This window comes from Muntiacus reevesi, chromosome 8 (assembly GCF_963930625.1).
Source record: "Muntiacus reevesi chromosome 8, mMunRee1.1, whole genome shotgun sequence".
NCBI lineage: Eukaryota > Metazoa > Chordata > Mammalia > Artiodactyla > Cervidae > Muntiacus > Muntiacus reevesi.
In genome coordinates, this window is record NC_089256.1 from 76,595,182 (window position 1) to 76,620,884 (window position 25,703).

General features: G+C 39.6%; 1 protein-coding gene across 1 annotated transcript in view; it reads left to right on the plus strand.

Annotated features, from left to right (window-relative positions):
* WDR49 (WD repeat domain 49) overlaps positions 1 to 25,703 on the plus strand; it is a 169,992-nt gene that overhangs the window by 125,682 nt on the left and 18,607 nt on the right. Inside the window, exons 17-18 of the mRNA XM_065942875.1 lie at positions 12,352 to 12,461; positions 14,923 to 15,069. Coding sequence (XP_065798947.1) covers positions 12,352 to 12,461; positions 14,923 to 15,069 — 257 coding nt within the window. The remainder of the gene's footprint in view (positions 1 to 12,351; positions 12,462 to 14,922; positions 15,070 to 25,703) is intronic.

A 25,703-nucleotide genomic window follows, 5' to 3' on the forward strand; every position in this document is an offset into this window, starting at 1 on the left:
GTATGTACATGTCTATCTAGCTAGCTACCTCTCTTAGAATGTATGTCAGATTTTACTTCTCATTTTGGTAAGGCACACAGTGATTTGTGGGCTTCCCAGGTGTTTCAGTGCTAAAGAATCCGTCTTTCAACACAAGAGCTGCAGGAGATGAAGGTTCGATCCCTAGGTTGGGAAGATCCCTGGAGTGGGAAATGGCAACCCAGTCCAGTATACTTGCCTAGAGAATCCCATGGACACAGGAGCCTGGCAGGCTACAGACTATAGATTCACAAAAAGCTGGACATGGATGAGCATGCCTGCACGCACAGAGGTTTATGTGGCAGAAGTTCAAAGAGCTTAACTTTGAATATTGAACATCACTCTCATTCTATGACTTCTAGCCTTTCCTTCCCGTTGTTCAGCCATGTCATCTCTTCTGCCACTCAGATGGATCCCATTCTTACATTTCTCTAACTCTCTAATGCCAGGAGGTTTAAATTGCTTTTTTGTTGTTATTGTGGTTTGTTTTCTATATTCTTGCTAACTTATGGTCTCATAATTTCATCTTTTGTATTAAACAATTTTTTTTAGAAAACAATTTTATTCATTGTATTTTCTTTGATATAGTTGGCATTACTATTACCATGTGCCTATATTACTTTTTTAAGCTCGATGGAAAAACTGCATAGAAAGTAGAGAGTTCATACATACTCTGCCCTCAGACCATACAGTGTCAAATGTTAGTGTGGTACATTTGTTACAATCCATGAGCCAATATTGATACTTTATTATTAACTAAAGTCCATAGTTTACATTTAGAGGGTAAAGTTGGGCATTTTCTGATGATGCTACCCAGAGAACTCTGCCTTGCACTTTTCTAAATTAATGCATTCTTTGACCAAACTCTTGGGGCTCAACCCCACCAGTTGGGGGTTTTCTGTTCCAATCTCCTCACACTGGCAGCCTTACCTCTTGCATAACTTCCCTTGGGTTAACTTCTGCTTGGCCAAAAGGAAACACAAACATCCTTGCCACCCCAGCTGCTCGACAGTCACCCCTTCTCCTCTTGCTCTCTGGGGCAGTTTCAGCCACAGTAGACTTTTTCAGATATTAATTCCCTGGTTCATTGTGTCCCTCTAAGGGTTATCCTGGGCAGCGTATGTTTAGCTTTTTGTGTGGCTTATGTGAATGGAAGCTAAAACTGAGGGGAAAAGTCCCTCCTCTTCCATGAGGGCGGGACTCAGTCCTTACCTGTGTCTCTCTCCAGTGCAAATCTCTCTTAGAATTTCTGCATCCTTAGTCTTATTCCTAGTGTGGTGGTTGGTCTGAGCATCACAAGATCAGCTTTGGAGTCACCTTCTTGACAAAGGGGACAAGCACAAGGAACCGATCTAGCACCTCACTTTGAAATGTGGGAATGCTGTCTACCTCTTAATTCATTAATTATTTTGCTTTCAGACTTTGTGGACCTCTGTTGATAAGGAGGTAGGAGAAAAAAAAATCCCCTTTGAAACCTCCTGTTACACTAAATTACCCTTTGGTATTTGTTCTTCCATTTCCTTGAATTATGGTTTGCTAAAATGTCAAGTGGCATTTTGTTTTCGGGCAGAAGAATCTTTCCATTTGGAAATATAGCATGACTGATCCTGTAGAAGAATAGAATGCTGAGAATGGAAAACTTGGTGTATGGGAAAATGCGCCCCCCCACCCAACCACCCACCCAACTTAATCAGGAAATAAAGTTACCCCAGGGTAACACCAACCGATCATTATTTCTCTTTCTGTGACACTTCCAGAAGAGTGAATCCAAGTGTCCACAGATTCTTATTTATTTCAGCCAAATACTAATTTCCTATTCCTTATGACAGTCTCAGTTATTTAATTTAAATCAGCCTTTCCGTAGAGTTCAAAATTGGCCTTTTGAGCTCTTTACTTCTTTCCGGACTTCTGTCTCATCTTATGTCCTTTCCTGTTGCCCCATGACACTTGTCTTCTGAAAATTAGTGTTGATGTGTAGATTCTTAAATTCACAGATTTTTCTTAAAGCTAGAACTTTGTATCTGCTAGATTAGATAAGACTACAGCAGAGTGATCTTCTTACCTTTGCTATATATTTCTGTGGGCCTTGGGAGAAGTTTCTGGCAGTAAAAATGGAAGTTATTCCTGTTTACTGCATCTTTTCAAGTGACAATATATCCAAAAATATCTGTGATCTTTAAAATTTCTGCCTTTAATTCAAATGGGTTGTTGGCATAATTTAAAAAATTTGTAGTAATGAGATAGTACAGAATACTGTCATTTTGAATTTTTTGAACTAATTGGAAGAAAAAAATTAAAAACATATCCTTAGAATTGACTTGGCAGTCAATTCTTGGCAGCTCTGACTTCTCCCAGAAACATGTTCATGAATCCTATGGAGAAAACCTACAAATGCAATACAGCTCTCAGATGTAAAGTATCTTTCGTGGTCTTCATCCAGTATTGAAGAGATTATAGATTACCTTTTACCTAAGAAACTGTTATTCTGAAGAATGTGCCCTATTCCTAATCAGATCAGGAAATTCAAGGAGAAATCATGCCAGTTCTCATCTATATGCAAAAGTATGAAAGAAAAGTAAACACATGAAAGAATTTAGAGAGACTGAAAGGGGAATAGCACATTTGGTGTATGTATGCAGGTGGGGAGATGTTTAAATTAAGAGGGGGGAAAATAAGAAAGATAGAGATACAAAAAGAAAAAGCAAATAGGAAATAGAAGAAGCAGGAATAATGAAGGAAAAAATTAAATCATGTAAAGCCATGTTCTCACCTTAACTCCTAAGACTCTCTTTCCAGGATAGAATCTTTGCATTTATTATGTTCTGTCTTATACATAAATATCAGGTTTTCATACACTTAAGATATTTTATGATATTATGTGTGAGAAGGTAAGGTAGGTGGTAAATGTCATCTTCAATTTAAACGTGAGGAGATGAAGATGAATGTGGAGTTTAACAGAGAATAGGAAGTTCTAATGCTTAGTTAACAATTGACCCAGAGAAATAGATTTTTCCCTTCTATAGTTTCTACAAAAGTCATATTACCATCAGAAAATGGGAAAAGAAAATGACTAAAAAGATAAAATGGAGAAGCAAAACCACAGCGTACATGCATTTTTCTTAATCCATGGCAATATTTGGTTTCTAGACTCACACAAAAGTGTTCTAATCTAGATAAATTACAGATAAAATGAATAACTTAGGCAATATAACCTTAGAATATGTCTTTATTATGAAAATAATGCATGTCCATTAGGAGAAAAATTGGAAGTACAAATAAGCAAGATGAAAAAGATGAAATCATTAACAGCAAAACCACCACTAACACTTAGGCATTTCACTCTTCAGGTCTTGTTCTGAGTATGCTAATGCAACTAAACAAATATGCATTTTATAAAGGTGAGGATGTAGTATACACAGTTTGTAACCTGTTTTACAACCTAAAAACATAGAGGTAGTACATTTCCATATTATTTAATATGAGTGTCCCCAGATACCAATATTCGTGCCAACTCCTTAGGAATTATCATGTAGCTTTCTAAACATTCTCTTCATTTAAATATTTAAACTGTTTCCAAGTTTAACTGTGAATATTTCTTTTTTTTTAAGTGATTATCTTCTCTTTTATTTTTTAATTTTTTTTCCATTTATTTTTATTAGTTGGAGGCTAATTACTTTACAATATTGTAGTGGTTTTTGCCATACATTGACATGAATCAGCCATGGATTTACATGTATTCCCCATCCCGATCCCCCCTCCCACCTCCCTTCCCATCCCATTCCTCTGGGTCTTCCCAGCACACCAGACCCGAGTACTTGTCTCATGCATCCAACCTGGGCTGGTGATCTGTTTCACCCTTGATAATATACATGTTTCGATGCTGTTCTCTCGAAACATCCCACCCTCGCCTTCTCCCACAGAGTCCAAAAGTCTGTTCTGTACATCTGTGTCTCTTTTTCTGTTTTGCATATAGGGTTATCATTACCATCTTTCTAAATTCCATATATATGCATTAGTATACTGTATTGGTTTTTATCTTTCTGGCTTACTTCACTCTGTATAATGGGCTCCAGTTTCATCCATCTCATTAGAACTGATTCAAATGCATTCTTTTTAATGGCCGAGTAATATTCCATGGTGTATATGTACCACAGCTTCCTTATCCATTCATTTGCTGATGGACATCTAGGTTGCTTCCATGTCCTGGCTATTATAAACAGTGCTGTGATGAACATTGGGGTGCATGTGTCTCTTTCAGATATGGTTTCCTCGGTGTGTATGCCCAGGAGTGGGATTGCTGTGTCATATGGCAGTTCTATTTCCAGTTTTTTAAGGAATCTCCACACTGGTTCTCCATAGCGGCTGTACTAGTTTGCATTCCCACCAACAGTGTAAGAGGATTCCCTTTTCTCCACACCCTCTCCAGCATTTATTGCTTGTAGACTTTTGGATAGCAGCCATCCTGACTGGTGTATAATGGTACCTCATTGTGGTATTGATTCACATTTCTCTGATAATGAGGGATGTTGAGTATCTTTTCTTGTGTTTGTTAGCCATCTGTATGTCTTCTTTGGAGAAATGTCTGTTTAGTTCTTTGGCCCATTTTTTGATTGGGTCATTTATTTTTCTGGATTTGAGCTGCAGGAGTTGCTTGCATATTTTTGAGTTTAATCCTTTGTCTGTTGCTTCATTTGCTATTATTTTCTCCCAATCTGAGGGCTGTCTTTTCACCTTGCTTATAGTTTCCTTTGTTGTGCAAAAGCTTTTAATTTTCATTAGGTCCCACTTGTTTATTTTTGCTTTCATTTCCAATATTCTTGGGGGTGGGTATAGAGGATCCTGCTGTGATTTATGTCAAAGAGTGTTTTGCCAAGGAACATTTCTTTAAATACCTTCATGCATACGTGCTAGAATACCTGACTGCATTCATCATTAAAATATTTGAAATGGAGATGTTGAGTCAAAGTTTTAAAGGTCTCTGAGTTTGCTAAATTGCCGTCCCAATGATGTGTGGGCTCTACCACCAGCAGGAAAGGGAAATGACTGTGTCTGAACCAACACTGCATATTGTCATTATCTAAAAATTGTTGCTCAGATAGATTGTCGGTGTTTTAAGTTGGACTTTTAAATTATTTATGAGAATAAACATTTTTCATATGTTTATTAATCTTTAATAATTCAGTAACAAACTTGAAAGAGGTATCTAATGTCTGGTAGACTAATTCCCAATGCAGCCATAAGAGAAGCATATACCAGCCGTATCTTGAATAAATCCTATAGGCTACACTCACCATTGTACAGATAGCCTTCTCTGTTATTGAACCACTCTTTGTTATATAATGACTCTAATGGTAAGTCAGACCTATCCATCTGAACACACTCTAATCCATCTTTATTCTTATGCTAGGGCAACAAAGAGCACTCTGTCTTTGGAGTGCTCTGGAGCAGTCCATCTTCTATGATCTGACACATTTTTCTTTGGCTACCATTAACAACATATTTATGATGAAAAGATTATTTATTAGAAGCCAGGGTAAGATAATTAGTTGAGATATGAAACATAAATTTCCATCAATTTCTCAGTTCAGTTCAGTCACTCAGTCGTATCAAACTCTGTGACCCCATGAACCTCAGCACGCCAGGCCTCCCTGTCTATCACCAACTCTCAGAGTCCACCCAAACCCATGTCCACTGAGTCGGTGATGCCATCCAACTATCTCATCCTCTGTCGTCCCCTTTTCCTCCTGCCCTCAATCTTCCCCAGCATCAGGGTCTTTTCAAATAAGTCAGCTCTTCGCATCAAGTGGCCAAAGTATTGGAGTTTCAGCTTCAGCATCAGTCCTTCCATTGAACACCCAGGACTCATCTGCTTTAGGATGGACTGGTTGGATCTCCTTACAGTCCAAAGGACTCTCAAGAGTCTTCTCCAACACCACAGTTCAAAAGCATCAGCTCTTCTGTGCTCAGCTATCTGTATAGTCCAACTATCACATCCACACATGACCACTGGAAAAACCATAGCCTTGACTAGATGGACCTTTGTTGGCAAAATAATGTCTCTGCTTTTTAATGTGCTATCTAGGTTGGTCATAACTTTCCTTCCAAGGAGCAAGCATTTTTTAATTTCATGGCTGCAATCACCATCTGCAGTGATTTTGGAGCCCAGAAAAATAAAGTCAGCCACTGTTTCCACTGTTTCCCCATCTATTTACCATGAAGTGATGGGACCAGATGCCATGATCTTAGTTTTCTGAATGTTGAGTTTTAAGCCAACTTTTTCACTCTCCTCTTTCACTTTCATCAAGAGGCTTTTTAGTTCTTCTTCACTTTCTGCCATAAGGGTGGTGTCATCTGCATATCTGAGGTTATTGATATTTCTCCTGGCAATCTTGATTCCAGCTTGTGCTTCATCCAGCCCAGCGTTTCTCGTGATGTACTCTGCATATAAGTTAAATAAGCAGGGTGACAATATACAGCCTTGACATACTCCTTTTCCTATTTGGAACCAGCCTGTTGTTCCATGTCCAGTTCCAACTGTTGCTTCCTGACCTGCATACATGTTTCTCAAGAGGCAGGTCAGGTGGTCTGGTATTCCCATCTCTTTCAGAATTTTCCACAGTTTATTGTGATCCACACAGTCAAAGGCTTTGGCACAGTCAATAAAGGAGAAATAGATGTTTTTCTGGAACTCTCTTGCTTTTTTGATGATCCAACGGATGTTGGCAATTTGATCTCTTGTTCCTCTGCCTTTTCTAAAACCAGCTTGAACATCTGGAAATTCATGGTTCATGTATCACTGAAGCCTGGCTTGGAGAATTTTAAGCATTACTTCACTAGCCTGTGAGATGAGTGCAATTATGCGGTAGTTTGAGCATTCTTTGGTATTGCCTTTCTTTGGGATTAGAATGAAAACTGACATTTTCCAGTCCTGTGACCACTGCTGAGTTTTCCAAATTTGCTGGCATACTGAGTGCAGCACTTTCACAGCATCACCTTTCAGGATTTGAAATTCCATCACCTCTACTAGCTTTGTTCACAGTGATGCTTCCTAAGGCCCACCTCAGTTCACATTCCAGGATGTCTGACTCTAGGTGAGTGATCACACCATCGTGATTATCTGGGTCGTGAAGATCTTTTTTGTACAGTTCTTCTGTGTATTCTTGCCACCTCTTCTTAGTAGCTTCTGCTTCTCTTAGGTCCATACCATTTCTGTCCTTTATTGAGCCCATCTTCACATGAAATGTTCCCTTGGTATCTCTAATGTTCTTGAAGAGATCTCTAGTCTTTCCCATTCTGTTGTTTTCCTCTATTTCTTTGCATTGATCATTGAGGAAGGCTTTCTTATCTCTCATTGCTATTCTTGGAACTCTGCATTCAAATGGGTATATCTCTTCTTTTCTTCTTTGCTTTTTGGTTCACTTTTTTCACAGATATTTGTAAGGCCTCCTCAGACAGCCATTTTACTTTTTTGCATTTCTTTTCCATGGTCTTAATCCCTGTCTCCTGTACAATGTCACAAACCTCCGTCCATAGTTCATCAGGCACTCTATCAGATCTAGTCCCTTAAATCTATTTCTCACTTCCACTGTATAATCATAAGGGAGTTGATTTAGGTTGTACCTGAATGGTCTCGTGGTTTTCCCTATTTTCTTCAATTTACATCTGAATTTGGCAGTAAGGAGTTCATGATCTGAGCCACAGTCAGCTCCCAGTCTTGTTTTTGCTGACTGTATAAGCTTCTCCATCTTTGGCTGCAAAGAATATAATCCATATGATTTCGGTGTTGACCATCTGGTGATGTCCATGTGTAGAGTCTTCTCTTGTGTTGTTGGAAGAGGGTGTTTACTATGACCATTGCGTTCTCTTGGGAGAACTCTATTAGCCTTTTCCACTACATTCTGTTCTCCAAGGCCAAATTTTCCTGTTACTCCAGGTGTTTCTTGACTTCCTACTTTTGCATTCCAGTCCCCTTTAATGAAAAGGACATATTTTTTGGGTGTTAGTTCTAAAAGGTCTTGTAGGTCTTCATAGAACCATTCAACTTCAGCTTCTTCAGCATTACTGGTCAGGGCATAAACTCAGTAAGTTTTTTTGAAAGAGAAGGCACACTTACTGATTCTTAAATATATGAGATAATTATGTCCCAGAGTCCATATTATTATTAGAAGGGAACTGATATTTAGTGTTGTTTATATGCTGTTGATTTTCTAGTTATCTGCCAGTAGAGCTTATGTGGAAAACAGGAGTAATTGTAAATACAAATAATTTAAATATAAGATAAAGAAAGAATATTAGAACTGACTGCATTCACATGTGCTTAGTTGTGTCCAACTCTGTGTGACATTATCCACCGTAGCCCACCAAACTTCTCTGTCCATGAGATTCTCCATGCAAGAATACAAGAGTGGGTTTCCATGCCCTTCTCAAGGGTATGTTCCCAATCCAGGGATCAAGTTTGCATCTCCTGAATTGGCAAACAGGTCCTTTACTGCTGAGCCATTGGAGAAGCCTCAGAACTGGCTTTTGGTAATATTGGAACACCTAATTTGAGTGGTAAATATTGTATTAGTCTGTCCTAAAGTGATAGTAGTCAATACTTATTGAGCTTTTCCTATATTTCAAGCATTGTTCTACGGTTTTTATGGTTTAGCTCATTTAATTGTCACTATAATCCTTGGTCACGTATGGGTGTGAGAGTTGGAGCCTAAGAAAGCTGAGCACTGAAGAATTGATACTTTTGAACTGTGGTGTTGGAGAAGACTCTTGAGAGTCCCTTGGACTGCAAGGAGATCAAACCAGTCAATCCTAAAGGAAATCAACCTTGAATATTCATTGGAAGGACTGATGCTGAAGCTGAAGCTCCAATACTTTGGCCACCTGATGTGAAGAGCTGACTCATTGGAAAAGACCCTGATGCTGGGAAATATTTAAGGCAGGAGGAGAAGGGGGCAACAGAGGATGAGATGGTTGGATGGCATCACTGACTCGGTGGACACGAGTTTGAGCAAGCTCTGGGAGTTGGTGATGGGGAGGGAAGCCTGGTGGGCTGCTGTCCATGGGGTTGCAAAGTGTCAAACATGACTGAGCAACTAACTGAACAGAAGTGAACTGATAATCCTTGGTGGTATTCACAATTGTAATCTCCACTTCATGACTAGGAAAGCAAGACAGAAAAAAGTTAAGTGACTTACACTACCTATAAGAGGTGAGCCAGGGACCCCAACGTAGGCTCCAGAGTCAATACGCTTTGCTGCGGCTCTCTTCTGCCTGTGCAACAATCAACATGTGACAGTACTGAAGTGTTGTTGGTCTCTGAGTCAAGTGATCAAATGTTTTGTTGAGCATTTGCTATGGGTAAGCAACTACTCTGGGCACCTTCACTTCCTTTAAAGCCCAACAGGGCACTTGGGAACTTGACACTCATCATTCCTCCCTTGTACATCCAGCCCTGAGAGATGGGAAATATGGTCTTTCCTTCTCATGGAGTTGATGGCGAGGATGCCAGAGTTCATAGTAGGCCCCCATCTTGCATCACCCCATTTGACATTTTTGCAGAAGTTTTAAGCTCTATCTATGCTCTTTATTAACTTCCCAAGTAGAGAACCCCCAGGCTAGTGGTAAAGAACCATCCTCATGCTCCCAGCCAATGCAGGAGATCCAACAGATGTGGGTTCAATTCCTGGCTCAGGAAGATCCCCTGGAGAAGGAAATGGCAACCCACTCCAGTATTCTTGCATGGAGAATGCCATGGACAGAGAAGCCTGGCAGGTTACAGTCCATAGGGTTGCGAAGAGTTGAACATGACTGAAGCGACTTAGCACAGGCACGCATTCTCTTTATTTGGCTTCCCAGGTGGCGCAGTGGTAAAGAATTTGCCTACCAATGCAGGTGAGGTGAGTTCAAACCCTGGGTCACAAAGATCCCCTAGAGGAGGAAATGGAAATCCACTCCAATATTCTTGCCTGGAGAATTCTATGGACAGAGGAGCCTATAACGCTGACAGGCTACAATCCATAGGGTTGCAAAGAGTCAGACATGATTGAGCATGCACACATGCTTGCTGTTTATTACATCCTTTAACTTCTTTGTATCTGTCCACTAGAAATACTGGAAACTTGGGAGTGTTCACCTCTTTTCAGTTCCCTGTACATTTTCATAGTCACCATTTTCCCAGAAGTCAAATGTCTTTGGAAACAAAGCAATAGGTTGGCCTTTGTGGTTTGGGGAAAAATTTGCACCTACTCTCAGTCTTTGGATGGGAAAGATTTCCTTTAAAAAAGTTATAATTCCAAATAATTTATGTATATACTCCCCCACAATCAAGGAGGTAGAGCTTAACTTTCCTCTTTATCTGCCTTCAGAGAGTATTGTGTAGGCATTTAGGGAAAAAGTAACTTTGCTGAGACCTGGCAAGCAACCTTGACCAGGTGATAAAGTTTACATCCAAACAGTGGTAAGTCAGGTCAATAGCATGTTTCCTTGATAAGTTGTGGGCCTCACTTGCGGCTCAGCTGGTAAAGAATCCATCTGCAATGTGGAGACCTGGGTTCGATCCCTGGGTTGGGAAGATCCCCTGGAGAAGGGAAAGGCTACTCACTCCAGTATTCTGGCCTGGAGAACTCCATGGACTGTGTAGTCCATGGGGTCAAAAAGAGTCTGACATGACTGAGTGACTTTCACTTTCACTTTGATAAGTTGTAGTGAACATAACACTTCACCTCTCTTATCTTTCTTCCAACAACTCATAATCCCCATCTAAGCATAGGAGAAGCATCAGACAAACCCAAATTGAAGGAGACTCTACCAAAAAACTGACTGGTATTTCTTAAATCTGTCAAGGTCATCTAAAACAAGCAAAATCTGAGAAATTGTCTTATACCAGAGGAAATTAAGTAGTCAGAAAAATAAATGTAATGTGGGATCCTGGGACAGGAAAAGGACAGTTGGAAAAACTGGGAAAATCCTAGTGAAATACTACTAATAATGTACCAGTATTGATTTCAAAATTGTGACAAATTGTAATATAAGATGTTAACAATAGGGAAAATTGGGTGAAGGGGTTCCAGAACTCTCTACTATCGTTGTAAATTTTTTGTAAATCTAAAACTACTCTACAATGAAAATTTTACTTTTAAGCTCATTTAAGTTTGAGAGATACAGTCAACTAGGACAGAGGAAAAAGAAGGAGGGAAATTAACATTTATTGAATACTATTATTTATTAGACATATCACTCAGCATTCATCCTTCTTACCTCCTTTAACACCACAGTAAGAATCACATGCAGAGCAGGAAATTGAGGCTGAGAGTATAAGAAACATCTCAAGGTTCTATGAACAAGTGAAAATGAAAGTGTTAATCACTCAGTCAGGTCCAACTCTGTGACCCTGGGGACTGTAGACTGCCAGGCTCCTCTGTCCATGGAATTCTCCGGATCAGAATACTCGAGTGGGTTGCCATTCCTTTCTCCAAGGAATCTTCCCAATCCTGGGATCAAACGCGTGTCTCCTGTATTGCAGGCAGATTCTTTACCATTTGAGGCACCAGGGAAGCCCCAAAGTTCTATAGCTGCTCAGTATGTAACAAAATTGGGAATAAAGGTTAGAAGGGGGAGTAATAATCACAGAGGGTTAAAGGATGCAAGGAAAGTAGGCAGAAGGAAGACGGCAGTTCCTGTGACTCTCAACAATTTTGTGAAAATAGGGATGTTTTCTGACCAGACACTTTCCAAGATAATAATAATTTTTGGCAACATGGTTTGTAGCTGTTAAGGCTGAGGTCTATGATGTAAATGCTAAATATATTTGAAATCATTTCCTGTTTACTGACTGGAATTATACACAACCACGTAATGGTTTCACTTCCTGTGTTTTCTTGATAAAAACTTTTTCTGTGGATTAAGCTAATCTAAAGTTTTCATGTGGATTCATAAGACAAGCCTCAAAAATACTGAGGTATTTTTTTTTCTTTTTGCATTTTGGATACCACAAGTGAAGATGCAGGCATAACAATGGATAAAAGAACTTTTTGATAAATAACACTAATTAGCCCATATAATTTACACATAGGGCAGGGATAGTGTGCGTTTCTGTGACATTTTCTTCTACATAGTTTTTTCTCTGACCTTCCAGGTTTATGAGGACGGGACCTTTGCTTAACTGACTTCTTCTCTGTACTCAAAGATGTAACTTGATTAGTGCAAACAAATGTCACTACTTAAGTCCACAGGATAGAGATTTTGTTGTTGTTGTTAACAGTATATATTTACAGCCAGAAAGTGTCTGTTAATCCTTTGTGATTGATTTTTATTTCATCATAAATTATTTTCTTCCAGTGTCAGACCTTCAGAAGTCATAAACTTAGGTGTGAAATATATGGAAAGAAATGTTTATAAGAAAAATTCACATGACCTGTACAATGGTGGAATTATACGAAAATCATTCAGTAAGTTATCACTGTTGATATATTTTTATTATGTTATTATTTTATAGATTGTTATGAAGAAAACAAATAACTATGCTATGTGCCAAGAATATTGGTGGTGGTGGTTTAATCACTAAGCTGTGTCTGACTCTTGCAATCCCCAATGGACTGTTACTCGCCAGACTTCTCTGTCCATGGGATTTCCCAGGCAAGAATACTGGAATAGGTTGCCATTTCCTTCTCCAGGGGATCTTCTTGACTCGGATTGAACCAGGAATGTTGGTATTCCTTAATAAACCTGAAAAAGGCCTTGTGATCTCCATTGAAGAAGGGAAGACAAGGAGGCTCAGAGATATTAAGTGACTTGTCCAAGCCTTCACAGTTAACAAGTGGCGGAAGTGTAAAGTCTAAGCCAGAAAACATGTGGAAAGTGCCCAGTATAGTTTCCAAAATAGAGTTGGCACTGAAATGTTAATTTTATCCCCTAAGTGTTTGAAAGATAAAAATAAAATTAAAACTTTTTTTTTTTTGCTCTCAGAAAGCCCCAAACCACATAGAACGGTGTATTTTTTTTTTTTTTTTTTTTTTTAGTTTTGGCAGACTAGGTAAAGAATTATTTTAAAAAATTAATTAAAACAAAAAAACTGTTATCACACTGAAGTGTATTATTTGGAAGAGTAGTGAGAATCATTCTGGAAGCTCCATCATATAACAAGAATATTTCACTCACTACAAATCTTTTGTCAACTTATGCCCAAGGGGGTGCTGCACTTTCATAGAGCAAATATGCTCATTTCTGTTGAAATTTTTGCTGTCAAAAGGTACATTGTTATTTGTTAATATTCAATGCATGTTTATAAACTAATCTGCTCAATAGGAGTTTTGCCAAGATTACATGAAATAATTATATGTGAAGCACTTAATGCTTGGCATATTATAAAAACTCAATACAATTTTATTACTAATATTATTAATTATTATTAGTATTATACTTTGGAGCACAAGTTTTGGAATGAAATATGTTTGAGTAGATGTCCAAGGTCTGCCATTTACCAATGATACTTTACAGGTTGTGAATATTTCTCCTTTGGTTTGACATACACTGGTTCCCAAAGTATGTTCCCTGGTCTACCAGAATTAGCCTCACTGGAAACTTAGAAAGGTAAATTCTGGGGCCCTATGCCCACCCGCTGGAGAAGGAAATGGCAACCCACTCCAATATTCTTGCTTGGAAAATCCTATGGACAGAGGATCCTGGCGGGCTCAGTCCATTGGATTGTGAACAGTCGGACATGACTGAGCAACTAAGCATTCCCACCCAACTAAATCAGAAACAGGAGTGGTGCAAGTGGTTTATGCTTGAACAAGCCCCGCAGATGGCTCTGACATCTGGTATAGTTTGAGAACCACTTACATAGCACACAGCTTCTCTCTGAGTAGATGCTGGTTGTGAGACAACACAGTAACAAAAGCACAGTTTTTACCTTAGAGCTAACAATCAAGAACACACAGAATCACATCTTTTTAATTAATTATTTTTTGGCTGAGCCTTGTGGCTTGTGGGGTCTTAGGTCCCCAACCTGGGATTCAACCCAAGCCCCCTGCAGTGAAAGCATGAAGTCTTAACCATTGGCCTGCCAGGGAAGTCCCTAGAGTCATGACTTGAATTAAGTTTTTGTAGACTTCTATTCCATTTGCTAGGGACTTCCCCAATGGCTTAGCAAGTAAAGAATCCACCTGCAATGCAGAAGTCACAGGAGGTTTGGGTTCGAGCCCTGGTTGGGGAGATTCCCTGGAGAAGGAAATGACACCAGCCCAGTATTCTTGCCTGAAAAATCCCATGGACAGAGGAGCCTGGTGAGGTCCGTGGGGTCTCAAAAAGTCAGACATGACTTATTGACTAAGCACACAAGCTTTCCATTATCCATTCATCCCATGAAACAAAAAGAAAACTTTCCACTCTGTCCAAGACTGTGCTTGTAAAAGGCACAGTTACAAGTTTTCCTTCTCATTATCTCATCGTGTGGATCATAGATATAGTAACACAGCCCTGGTTTACATTATAGCAAAATGAAATTGTACCTGCATATTCAAAATTTTAGTTATGTTGTTAAATTAAATGCTGAAAAATAGGCTTCACCTCACAAAGCCTGCAATTTTCTTGCAGAAAAAAGAGAAACTGGAGCTTTTCCAAAATTGCAGAATACTCATTTTCCAGGGAAGATCACAAAAGAATACAAAATGAAAAATAAATGAATGGGGAGTCTTGAGTTTCTTTTCGTCCCTTTGAATAAAAGGACCATGGCTTTATCTTGAACAGCTGTGTTTACAGGGTTTGCTGATCACTGCAGATGTGCCAGTTGAGTAACAGGAAGGTTAAATTTTAAAAAAAGAAGTTAACTTGGAAATGTGCTAGCTCTTTCTGAGGAATTAATGATATTGTACTTTTTTTCATCCTCCCTTAAAGCCTGCTGTTGTGAAGGCAGTTTTAGGTCATTAAGCATTGGAACATTGAAAGAGCTACCTGAAGTGAATAAACCAGCTTTTCTTCTAGACCCTGAGAAATACTTTAGAGAAGGCCCAGAGGAGCAGTGTCACCAGATTCCAGAGTTTCCATCACTTTCTGAAAGTAAGTCCTCAACCACTGTACCACTTCCATCCTTTCTCCCCAGGAAATTCAACCAATTAAGAAAACAAAATGGAGAAACATGAAGGTAACACATGTTCGCCTTGTAGATGGCAGTGAAATGAAGTGTGGTTTGACTGTTAAGATTTATAGCTTACTTGCTGGTCAATGCTCACAGAAAGGACAGCTAATGGGCTGAAATACATAAAAGGGATATTTTCTTTTGCCACTTTTCTGAAGTCAGAAAGCCGTGAATAATGTGATTCTGCTATGAATAATAACCTTTCCCCCCCAATAATCTGAATTTTCAAATCTGATACCAGAGAAAGAGACATCCTAAGGCTGCTTCTGAACAGAATCTCTGACAATCTGGGCTTGTTCTTTTCATGTGAAAGTCTATAAATGGCGGCTACTTAAAGTGTATTGTCTTAGAACCTTCCAGCTGCAATGCTAGGCTAATAGGATGAGAGGAAAAGAAAGCTTGTCTTAGAACACAGAAGTGAATGGTCTCTGAACATTTGGAAACAAGATGTGCAAAAGAATGCTCTATTTTTTTCAGATTGCTATAGGCTTCCAAGTTTCTAAGAACTTAAAGAGTAATTCTGTACAAACATCCTACCCGCAAAGAGGGACACAACAGGAGTGCAGGCGATACAACCTGCTACTCAGCGAAGCACTCAGAAAGCATATGGACACCGCAGGGAACTCATTTAAAATAATTAATGAAAAGAGACATTTTCAGCTTGTAGTAGTCAAAAGATCAGAACTGTACTCAAACCATCTGAGATCTGTGGTTTCTAAACTTTTCAAATCCTCTGAGATGGGGGTTCAACATCATCCTTGAGAAATAATAACCCTTGTAGGAGGGAGACGTTTATGCTTAAACTTGAGGAAGTTTAAGCCTCTTGTCTCTGCTTGCTTCCTTATGACAGCTGGTCAGCATTTTTTTTTTTTTTAATTCCACTTGTAAGCAAGGTACAGCTGCCTTTCCTCACCACTGTATTTCCACTCTAATTATTAATCAGCTTCCTTTGCTTTTTCCAAGTTTCTCTTTTCTAAATCTAGTGTTGATTTGCTCTAAGGAGGATCATCTATGATACCTGCTCATTTCCTTTTAAAAACATGAATCCATAAACAGTAGGGCTTTAAATAACCTTTGGTTCATCCGACAGGGCTTTCAGTCTATCAGCCAATTGCTTTTTCCCCAGGATGATTCATTTTCAAGAATAAACATGGGAGGACTTATCATGCCCTGCTGAGTCACAGACGGAAGAGAATTTGGGGAACAGCAAGTAAGAAAAGATCCAGGGAGCCAGAACAAAGTGTAAAGTCAGTCCAGACATAGAACATGTACCCAGGAGGAAACCAAGATGGAGCAGAGTCAGAACTGAGGCAAGAGAAATAGGAGAGGGAGAAGGTAGAAACCTGAGAGCCAGGAAGTAGGAGAAAGAAATGATGAGCGCAGTAAACGACTCTCCTCAGACCTGGGAGCTCCTGTGTTTTTGAGGAGCCTTGCACATTCTGCAGCAGGAAAATTCCCCTTTGTCTTCAGACAACTGCTCCTCATGGGCAGGGAGGATGTGTAAGGGAAGGTGGGGGTGAATGACTGGTTGGAAATACTGAAAATGCAAAGAAACCTCTAATATATTTTCAGAGTTCAAAGAGAATTTTTTCTCCCAGATATCTTAATATAACATTTTCCTGTAATTTCCACGCCATTTAAAAAAGATGCTTTCTTTCTTTTGCTTTTCTATTTTATTCTTCAGCTTTTCTTCCTTTGCTCCCTTCTAAGTATTTCTACTCATCTGCTTTCTCTGCAAGTAAAACAGTTCCTTTTTGAAAAAGTTTCATCGACTTGAGAGAGAGACAGATATAAACTATTGAGGGTGACAGAATGCATGACGCATGACACCACAAATGGAATCTGTGGACGTACCAGGCAAGAAGGCAGATTAAGTCTGTGCTGTGCTTATTCACTCACTCATGTCTGGCCCTTGGTGATCCCATGGTCTGTAGCCCAACAGGCTCTTCTGTCCATGGGATGGAAGCCAGGATCGAACCCAGGTCTCCTGCACTGCAGGCGGACTCTTTACTGTCTGAGCCACCTGCCTGGGGCATGATGCTTCCCAGGTGGCGTTAGTGGTAAAGAACCCACCTGCTAATACAAGAGATGTAAGAGAAGCAAGTTCGATCCCCAGGTCAGGAAGATCCCCTGAAGGAGGAAATAGCCAATCCGCTCCAGTATTCTTGCCTGGAGAATCCCATGGATAGAGGAGCCTGGCAGGCCACAGTCCATGGGTTCCCAAAGAGTTGGATACAACTGAGGTGACTTAGCACACTTGGGGCATAAGAAGGAATTAGTTCAAATTTCCTCTGAGTAGTGGTGTTAGTCGCTCAGTCATGTCCAACTCTTTGAGATCCCAATGGACTATAGCCTGCCAGGCTCCTCTGTCCGTGTGATGCTCCTGGCAAGAATACTGGAGTGGATTGCCATTCCTTTTTCCACAGAATCTTCCTGACCCAGAGATTGAACCCGGGTCTCCTGCATTGCAGGCAGATTCTTTATCATTTGAGCTACACGGAAGACCCTGTGGACTTTAAAATGGGTAGGAGTTCAAAGGGTGAAGGAGAAGAGGAAGTCTAGACCAAAGAAACATGAGGAAAAAGGTAAGGAAATCAGGGGTGAAGCAGGGCAGAAGTCCAAATGATTCCAAGCCGGCTGCAGTGGGTGACTTCAGACAGTGTCATGGTGACTGAGTTTGACACAGATGAATACAGTTGAGTCTGGAAGGTGTTGAGTTTGAGGTACTGGTGTGCTAGTTAGAAATAAAGGTCTGGAGAATGCCCCAGGATTGCAACATGCTCTGCATAGTAATGGTCTTCAACTAGCAGATACAGAAATCATGTCTGCTTGTGTGTGTTTAGCCTCCCTGGTGAATATTGAATGCCTTCTCTGCTGGATGGTGAAGGGACAGAGCTGACATGTAGAGGGACAGTCTTCAAAGTTCTTGAAGGTTAGTTGGGGAAACAGATAAGGAAACAAATCATTATGTTGCAGGAAGGGGGACCTTTTCCAGGGCTCGAGAGGGGGCCCTTGTCTAATACTCGGAAATTAATTGTCTGAGCAGACATGTGTGCTGAAAAAGGAAGAGATTTTATTGGGAAGGTGTGCCCAGGTGGAGAGCAGGAGCAGGTGGAGAGCAGGAGGCTAAGGGAACCCAGGAAGACGGCCTTGCCATGGTGATGGCACGTCTTATGCCACGTAATACCATGGTCTTCTGATAATGGGATTCATTTCCGGGTTGCCTCTGGCCGATCATTCTGACTCAGGGTACCCCCCCCCCCCCCCCGGTGGCATGGGCATCACTCAGCCAAGATGGACTCCAATGGGAAGGATTCTGGGAGGGTGGAAGAACATATGGACTGGCGTCTCCTTTAGACCTTCCCTGTTGATGGTGGCTTGTTGGTTCCATGTTCCTTACTAGGACATGTGGTTATTATGGTGCTTGGCCAGGGTGGGTGGTTTTAGTTAGTGTTTCCCCCTTTCAATTATGTTTTACAGCAGAGGCTATAATAGCGGTAAGCCCTGGGTACTGTGGGACCATATGGAGATTCATAGATGATTCTCCAGAGAAACCAGATCATGCCTGAACTCGATAGTAAAAGTTAAATCGATATTATTCAGATTTAAAAAAAGAGTATATGTTTCTTGTAAAGGAGCAGTGTATGCAAGGGTAAGGTCATATGAACAAGATGGATGGTGTGTGCTTAGGGAGCTATGTGTAGTCCCATTTAAATGGCTGGGTTCTAGAAGGAACATGAGAATTAAGGCTAGAGAGGCAAATGGAAGCCAAAGCATAGGGCACTTGGCTTGCCATGTTCAAGACTTTGGTATTTATTTTACCAGGAATGAGGAGACATTGAAATGTTTCAGTCAACTGTTCTGAATTATCCTATTTTATCTTTTCTACTAATTCTTCAGTTTTTATATCTGTTTGTGTTATTCTTTTAATGATTATTACAAAGGTTACAATACTCTTTCTTGTGTCCTTTAGTTCTTGTTGGGGTACGAGGCTTCCAGTGACATTACTTTCCTTCATTCAGAAGAACTTCCTGCAGTATTTCTTATAATGTCTGATGGGTCTGGTGGCAAATCATTTTCCTGGCTTTTTGTTTCTGAAAGATGTGTCTATTCCATTTTGACTTTGAAAGGATATTTTCATTGGATTTAAAACTCTAGATAGCAGTACTTTTCAACTTTTTGAAGTTGCTATACCATTGCTTCCTTGCTCCCATAGTTCCTGTTTAAAATTGCACTCTTCATAATATTGTTACTTCTTTGAATGTAATATTTTTTTCTGACTGTTTTAAAGGTTTTTCTCTTTATCCTTGGTTTTTAGCAGCTTTATCATGCTGGGCATAAGTACACTTTTCTCTGTATCTCTACTGCTTGGGGTTGATAGGAATTTTTGAATGCGTCTTTCTTCAATGTTGGGTAATTCTCAGTTATTATCTTTATTTCTTTTCGATTACCACTTTCCAGTCCTGCTGGGATTGCAATTACATATATTTTGGACTTTAATTATATCACAAATGTTTCCTGGGTTCTCATATTTCCATTTTATTTTCCTCTCTGAGCTTCAGTGTAGATATGTTATATTGATTTATGTTTGCATTCACTAATCCTGTCTCTTTTGCAAGTCTTTTAAACCTATGATATCAGTTTCCAATGTTAGATTATATATAAATATATGTGCGTGTGTGCATATATACATATATTCACTTCTAAAATGCCATTTGAATCTTATATATATATTCTAATTCTCAGTTGAAAATACTTATTTTAAGTATTTTAAATTATTTAAGTTGAGTTTTAAATACTTTATGTCATCCATTTTGTCCAAATATTCTCTCTGTTTTCTTTGACATATTTATAATTTAAAGTCCTGGATTGCTGACATCAATATCTGGATGATCCTTGGATCTGCTTCTAATATCTATTTTTCCTTTTTGGTTATTGATCACATTTTATTTCTTTCTCGCAAGTGCTATAATTTTGTACATTTTTTTGGTACAGTTTTTTAAATTGTATGACAGAAATTGTGTAAAATATCTATAGATAATGAAATTGATGTTATTTTCTTTCCTTAGCTGGACGAAGAGCATGAAGTGTGATTCATGTTAATTCAGTTAGGAACTGAGTTCAGTCAGTGCAGGGTCATGGCTGCAGTTAGACTTTGTTTACTTTCAATTTCAAATGTTTGTTTAAGGCCTCTCACTTTAGTGTAGTTACTGTCTTCTAAGTACTATAAGACTGCGGGAAATGTTAATCTGCCTCCCCCATCCAGTCCAATTCACGGTCTCCCACACCATCCCAGCACTCAGATTAAGTCCTGTGGGGAACCCTGGGCACAGTTACAATGTTCCTTCGGATTTCAGTCCATCACCTCAACCCACATAGTCATCCAAAGCACTTCTGATTTTCCTTTCCCTTTAGAAAAGTCTCTTTGTCTGTGGCAAACCTGTTTCTTAGCAGTGCCTAGACAGGATTAATCCCCAGGGGGAAGAAAAGATTTGGCAATCTCAGTTTACCTGAGAAGGTTCTACTATCTCATGTATTTTAGTTTGATAATCTTTGTTTCCACAGCCCTATTATGGCTTTAAGAATATCATTTCTGTAATTTACCTTTTTTTCTTCCATCTAGTCCAATGAGAAGGATGACCTGCCGCTACTTATATCTGACCCAGAAACAAAATTCCTTTTGAAATCTTTAAACAGGAAAATGCTATGTCCAGATTTGCATTTTAGAAAGCTCTCTGGAAACTGTGTGGTGGATGCATTATAATGGGGCTAAACTGAAGGCAGTGGATGTGTTAGAGTTGTGGGAACTTGTATGACATCAACTACCTGCTTGTCCATGTTCACTTTGCCTTTTACTAGCTGTTTATATCTGGATAAATTACATAACCTACAAATTCTCAGTTTTCTCATCTGTTGAGTGGGACCAATGGTGCCTGGAGGTGTGTGGATTAATTTTAGCAGTGACTAGCCCATAATAAGCATAAATGGTAACTATTATTATTTTTGAAGATAAGGAGACCCTGAAAGGGAGAAACTAATTTGAGAAGTGTTGCAGAGATAAATGAGAGGATTATATGCCCTGGTGAGATGTTAAGATATGTATGACTGTCAGATTTCTAGCCTGGATAACTGTGTTAATAAAAGAGGCAGTTATTGAGAGAGGACTCATAGGAGGAAGAGATGGTGTAGCGTTAGTTTCAGAATATGTTGAGACAGGTACCTGTGGGTCATCAACCAAGGAAAGCTAGCACTTTTCCAAGAAACTGACTATAGTAGGGAGGAAAGACAAAGACCAATAACTGAAAAGCCACTGTAAGTCAGGAGAACTACAGTCAAGGCATGTTTTAGAATTAGTTTTATTTTTTAGCTCATTTTTTTCTTCTGATTTTAGATAGAATATATGCCCATTATAAAACACTGGCTAGTAAGAAGTAAAGAGAATTCTGAAGAACACAGGAGGTCTAAAGATCAGCCACTACTTCCAGGCCTGAGTTAGATGGGAGAAGATGCCCACTAGGGCTGAGACCCAGACCTTGCAGGAGTGGGTTCATCCCTGTCTCACTGGATGGCAAAGTGGCAGAGCTGCTGCAGGTGGAGTTTGCAGAAATCTGTTCTCAGATTCTTTCCCATCCACAGGGGGTGCAGAACTCACTGCAGAGGCATCAAGGGGGTGCAAGGGAGGCTGTCAAGGGAGGAATCACACTGGTGGCCTTCCCCTTGCCTCCTGGGGTATTATGGAAAGTCATTCACTGGATGGTGGTACACAGGTGGCACTCGGCTGCAGTCACCTGAGAGGGTGACGAGGGAAGCTGCTGGTTCTCGAGAAGCCTATACTTGCATAAGAAGAGTCTGGAGCTGGAGAAGACACGTGAGGAGCTGGGTCCTGGGGAAGCCACGCTGTGGGTGTCTAGCGCTGGAGGAGCAGCCCTGTAGGAGGCTGGTGAGAAGCACCCACTTAGAGAGAAATCCAGTGTCCCTCTAGTGCCCTCTAGTGGCAGAGCTCAGCTTCATCCCAGCTGTAAAGGAGAGCATTTACAGGACTCTGGGCTATTATCACGTGGTGCTTAGCGGTAAAGAACCTGCCTGCGAATGCAGGAGACCTAAGGGATGTGGGTTCTATCCCTGGGTCGGGAAGATCCCCAGGAGGAGGGCATGGCAACCCACTCCAGCATTCTTACCTGGAGAATCCCATGGACAGAGGAACCTGGAGGGTACAGTTCAAGGGTGGCAACGAGCCAGACATGCCTGAAGCTTCTTAGCATGCAGGCACGGCCCATTATCACACAACAAGCAGTGAAGAGTGCGATGGGAACCGAGGAGCAAAACATTGGTAGTTGGCATAGTATCCTGTTCCCTGGCTGTTCATGCTTTTTATTCCACTCCTGTCCTTCGCATTATTTTGTAACCTTTGAAATCACAGTCATTATTCCTACTAAGTTATAAGGTGTTAATGGTTATGGTTGTCTTTTGAAAAAAACCTGGAAAACTCAAAGCAATAAAGATATAGTTAGGGCCAAATTTCTAGCGTAAGCGTGGCTTCAAATCAAGACTACCATTTGCTATCTGTATGACCTTGATCAGGTCAATTAAACTCTCTATGCCTTAGTTTCTTCAACTAAAAATGGGCATCATATTTGTTATCCTCCCCATAATGTTGTTGTGAACATTAGGTGAAATAACCCATGTGAAGCCCTTAGCACAGAGCCTGTCACCTAATCAAATTTTAATACGTTTTCTTTATTGATGATATTATTATTCCACTAAATAGCTCTATGACATAGGGATATTTATTGCCCCTATTTACTATATATAGGGTCTCTGGCATAGGCTCAGTGGCATAGAAGAAGAGTTTAAATAATTTCTCTAGTTTTGCATAACCAGTAAAAGACGGATTATAGTTGAGAAGGGATTCATGTTATTTAGGCAGGTGTCCATGTTATTAATATTTCTAGATGTAGCCTCTCTTGTTCAAATAGTGTTGCAATCATAATCCCTAGGCAACCTATTCTTATGATGATTTATAAATCCAGCTATTTCACTTAATATTGCCTGTTTTTATAACTTTCACTTAAAATTGTTCATTTCCTTTTTCATAGGAGGCTACTGAATTTAAAAATTGCTATTATAAATGGCACTTTAAAAAATCTCTTAAAAAAATCTCAATTAAAAAATCTTAAAAAAACTCAGTCACCAATATAGTCCCTCCTCCACATTATCATTACAGAGTCTACCTTAAGTCTTTGCACTGCATTTTACATACATTCTTGAAATCTCCATAATTACAGTGTTTGGAAGGTTATTTGGGGATTGTACGATGAGAGGCATTTTGCCAGACTTACTTTCAACACTTTAAACTATTATTTTGGAACTTGGGACAGTTTTCAAACACTTCATAACCCCCAGGTGACTTTTTAATCTTACCTACTGGGTTTTCAATGTTCTTCTGTATTTTCTTTCTTTCCCTTTCAAGTTGAAACATCTTTCACAATCTCTCTTTAGCTTCCAAGTTGTTCCCCGTGGGTTCTCAAGCAGCTTGAAATCCCTTTTTGATATGCTTTATTCAAAAAACTGGAAGCTACTTAGAAGTGGCTCTGGGTCAGATTTTGTAAATAAATTCCCCAGAAGTCTTTCAAATTGTACCTATAACAACTTTAAAACTTCCAGGATAGAGGAAATGCTGCATTAGTGATACCTCGGGCGAGTTGTTTTTTGTTGTTGTTGGTCTGTCAAAGACAAAATGCACAGGATAATGTAAGAGATAACTGTATTCAAGCTATTTCAAGAGGAAGAATATTCATTAAAGAGGGATATCTCAAAAAAGGAAGGGGGCTTGAGCTGCTATAGAGACAGGTCAATGAATCCATGAGTCTTATCAGACTTGTGAGGAGGGTGGAGTAGGCCTTATCTCAGAAGCAGAGAGAAAAGAGTGGTCCTTGGTTGTCATCTGTTTCCAGAACATGAGAGAGTGTGGCATTTCTTAACTGCCTCCATGTTCTGATTTTCCAGGATTCAGGTAAGGTTCAATGCTGTTAGCCCCCTCACTTTTGTTCAAGATGAATGAATGCCGCTCATTGTTGGACAGCCCAGGGGTGATCATGAATTTTCTGGGTGGGGCAAAACAGTGTCTGAGAAGTGTCTCTCGGGGATTCTTTGGCAGTTGAGCCCGATGTTAGGAGGGGGTGGCAAAGGTCAGTTGTTTCTAAGCCCGGGAGGTCCTGACAGCCAAGGAGAGCTGCAGGGCAGCCTACAGACTTGGACTGTCAGGTTTAGTTCTCAGTTTCAGACAGGTGTGAGAAGAACTGAATAAGTTTGGAGGATTATAGTCAGACACTGAAGAAAACTAGAAGAACTGAAAAATTGGTAGGGGTTGCTAATTTGTACAAGATAATAGCCTCTGACCCAATTTGCAGATAGGTACCCAAACTGGTGTTTTCAAGGAATGGGAGCAGGTCAGTTAAAACTCTTAGAGTTTGCATATCCATGGCAACCTACAATTTACAAAGAGGGGCAAAATAGTTCAAAAATAGTGAACTCAGCTAGAATCTGCCTACTCAGAAGGATATGCAAGGGTCAATACTGTCAATAGTGGGTTTTCATTGCTCTCTGTAGTTCTTAAACTATAGGTAAGAAGTATACATATAAAATCCACCTTGTTTTATAATACAATCTTAAATCTAGTATCAGTAAAGAAAAAGAATCTGATATTATGGAAATCTTCTTACTTGAACAAATAGTTAAATACAAGGAGAATGTATTTATACATATATTCAGTTTAAGTAAGAAATAAGAGATTTCGACATGTTATTCATTCCAGGAAATTTTAGATAACTGAAGGGCCAGATTGAGCACAAAACTCAGAGACATCTTAGAAGTAAACAAAAAATCCTTCCTATTATATCTTTGCTTACTTGATAGCACCATAAATTGAGTCCTACACAATAGAAGTCATTAATGTGTGAAAAACATTTTTTAAAAGATTCAACAGATGGTTCACATCATATGTCATCAGGGAAATTCAAAGTAAAAAAGAACAATGAATTATCACTATGCACTCATTAGAATGGCCAAAATCTAGAACACTGACAGCACCTAATGCTGGTAAGGTTGTAGAGCAACCAACCATCTTCCAAAGTGGCCATACAATTTTGCATCCTCACCAAGGGGAGAGAGGCTAATCTGAACGTACACACTTTATGATTCCCATGATTCCTACTCTGTGGGATTCTGGAAAAGGCAAAATTATGGAAACAGTAAAAAGATCAGTGGTTGCCAGGGAAGGAGGAGAAGAGGTGAATAGGAAGAGCACAGAAGATTTTTTTTAAGACAATGAAAAAATCTCCATGTGATGTTATAATGAATGATATTTGTCATTATCCTTTAAATATCCATAAAATGTGCAACACCAAGAGTAGACCCTTTAGGTAACTATGCAATTTAGGTGATTATAATGTATCAGTGTAGACTCACCCTTACTGAAATATATGCCACTCTGGTGTGAATAATGTGGATAATGGAGAAGGCTATACATGTGTGAGGGGAGGGCATATAGGAGAAA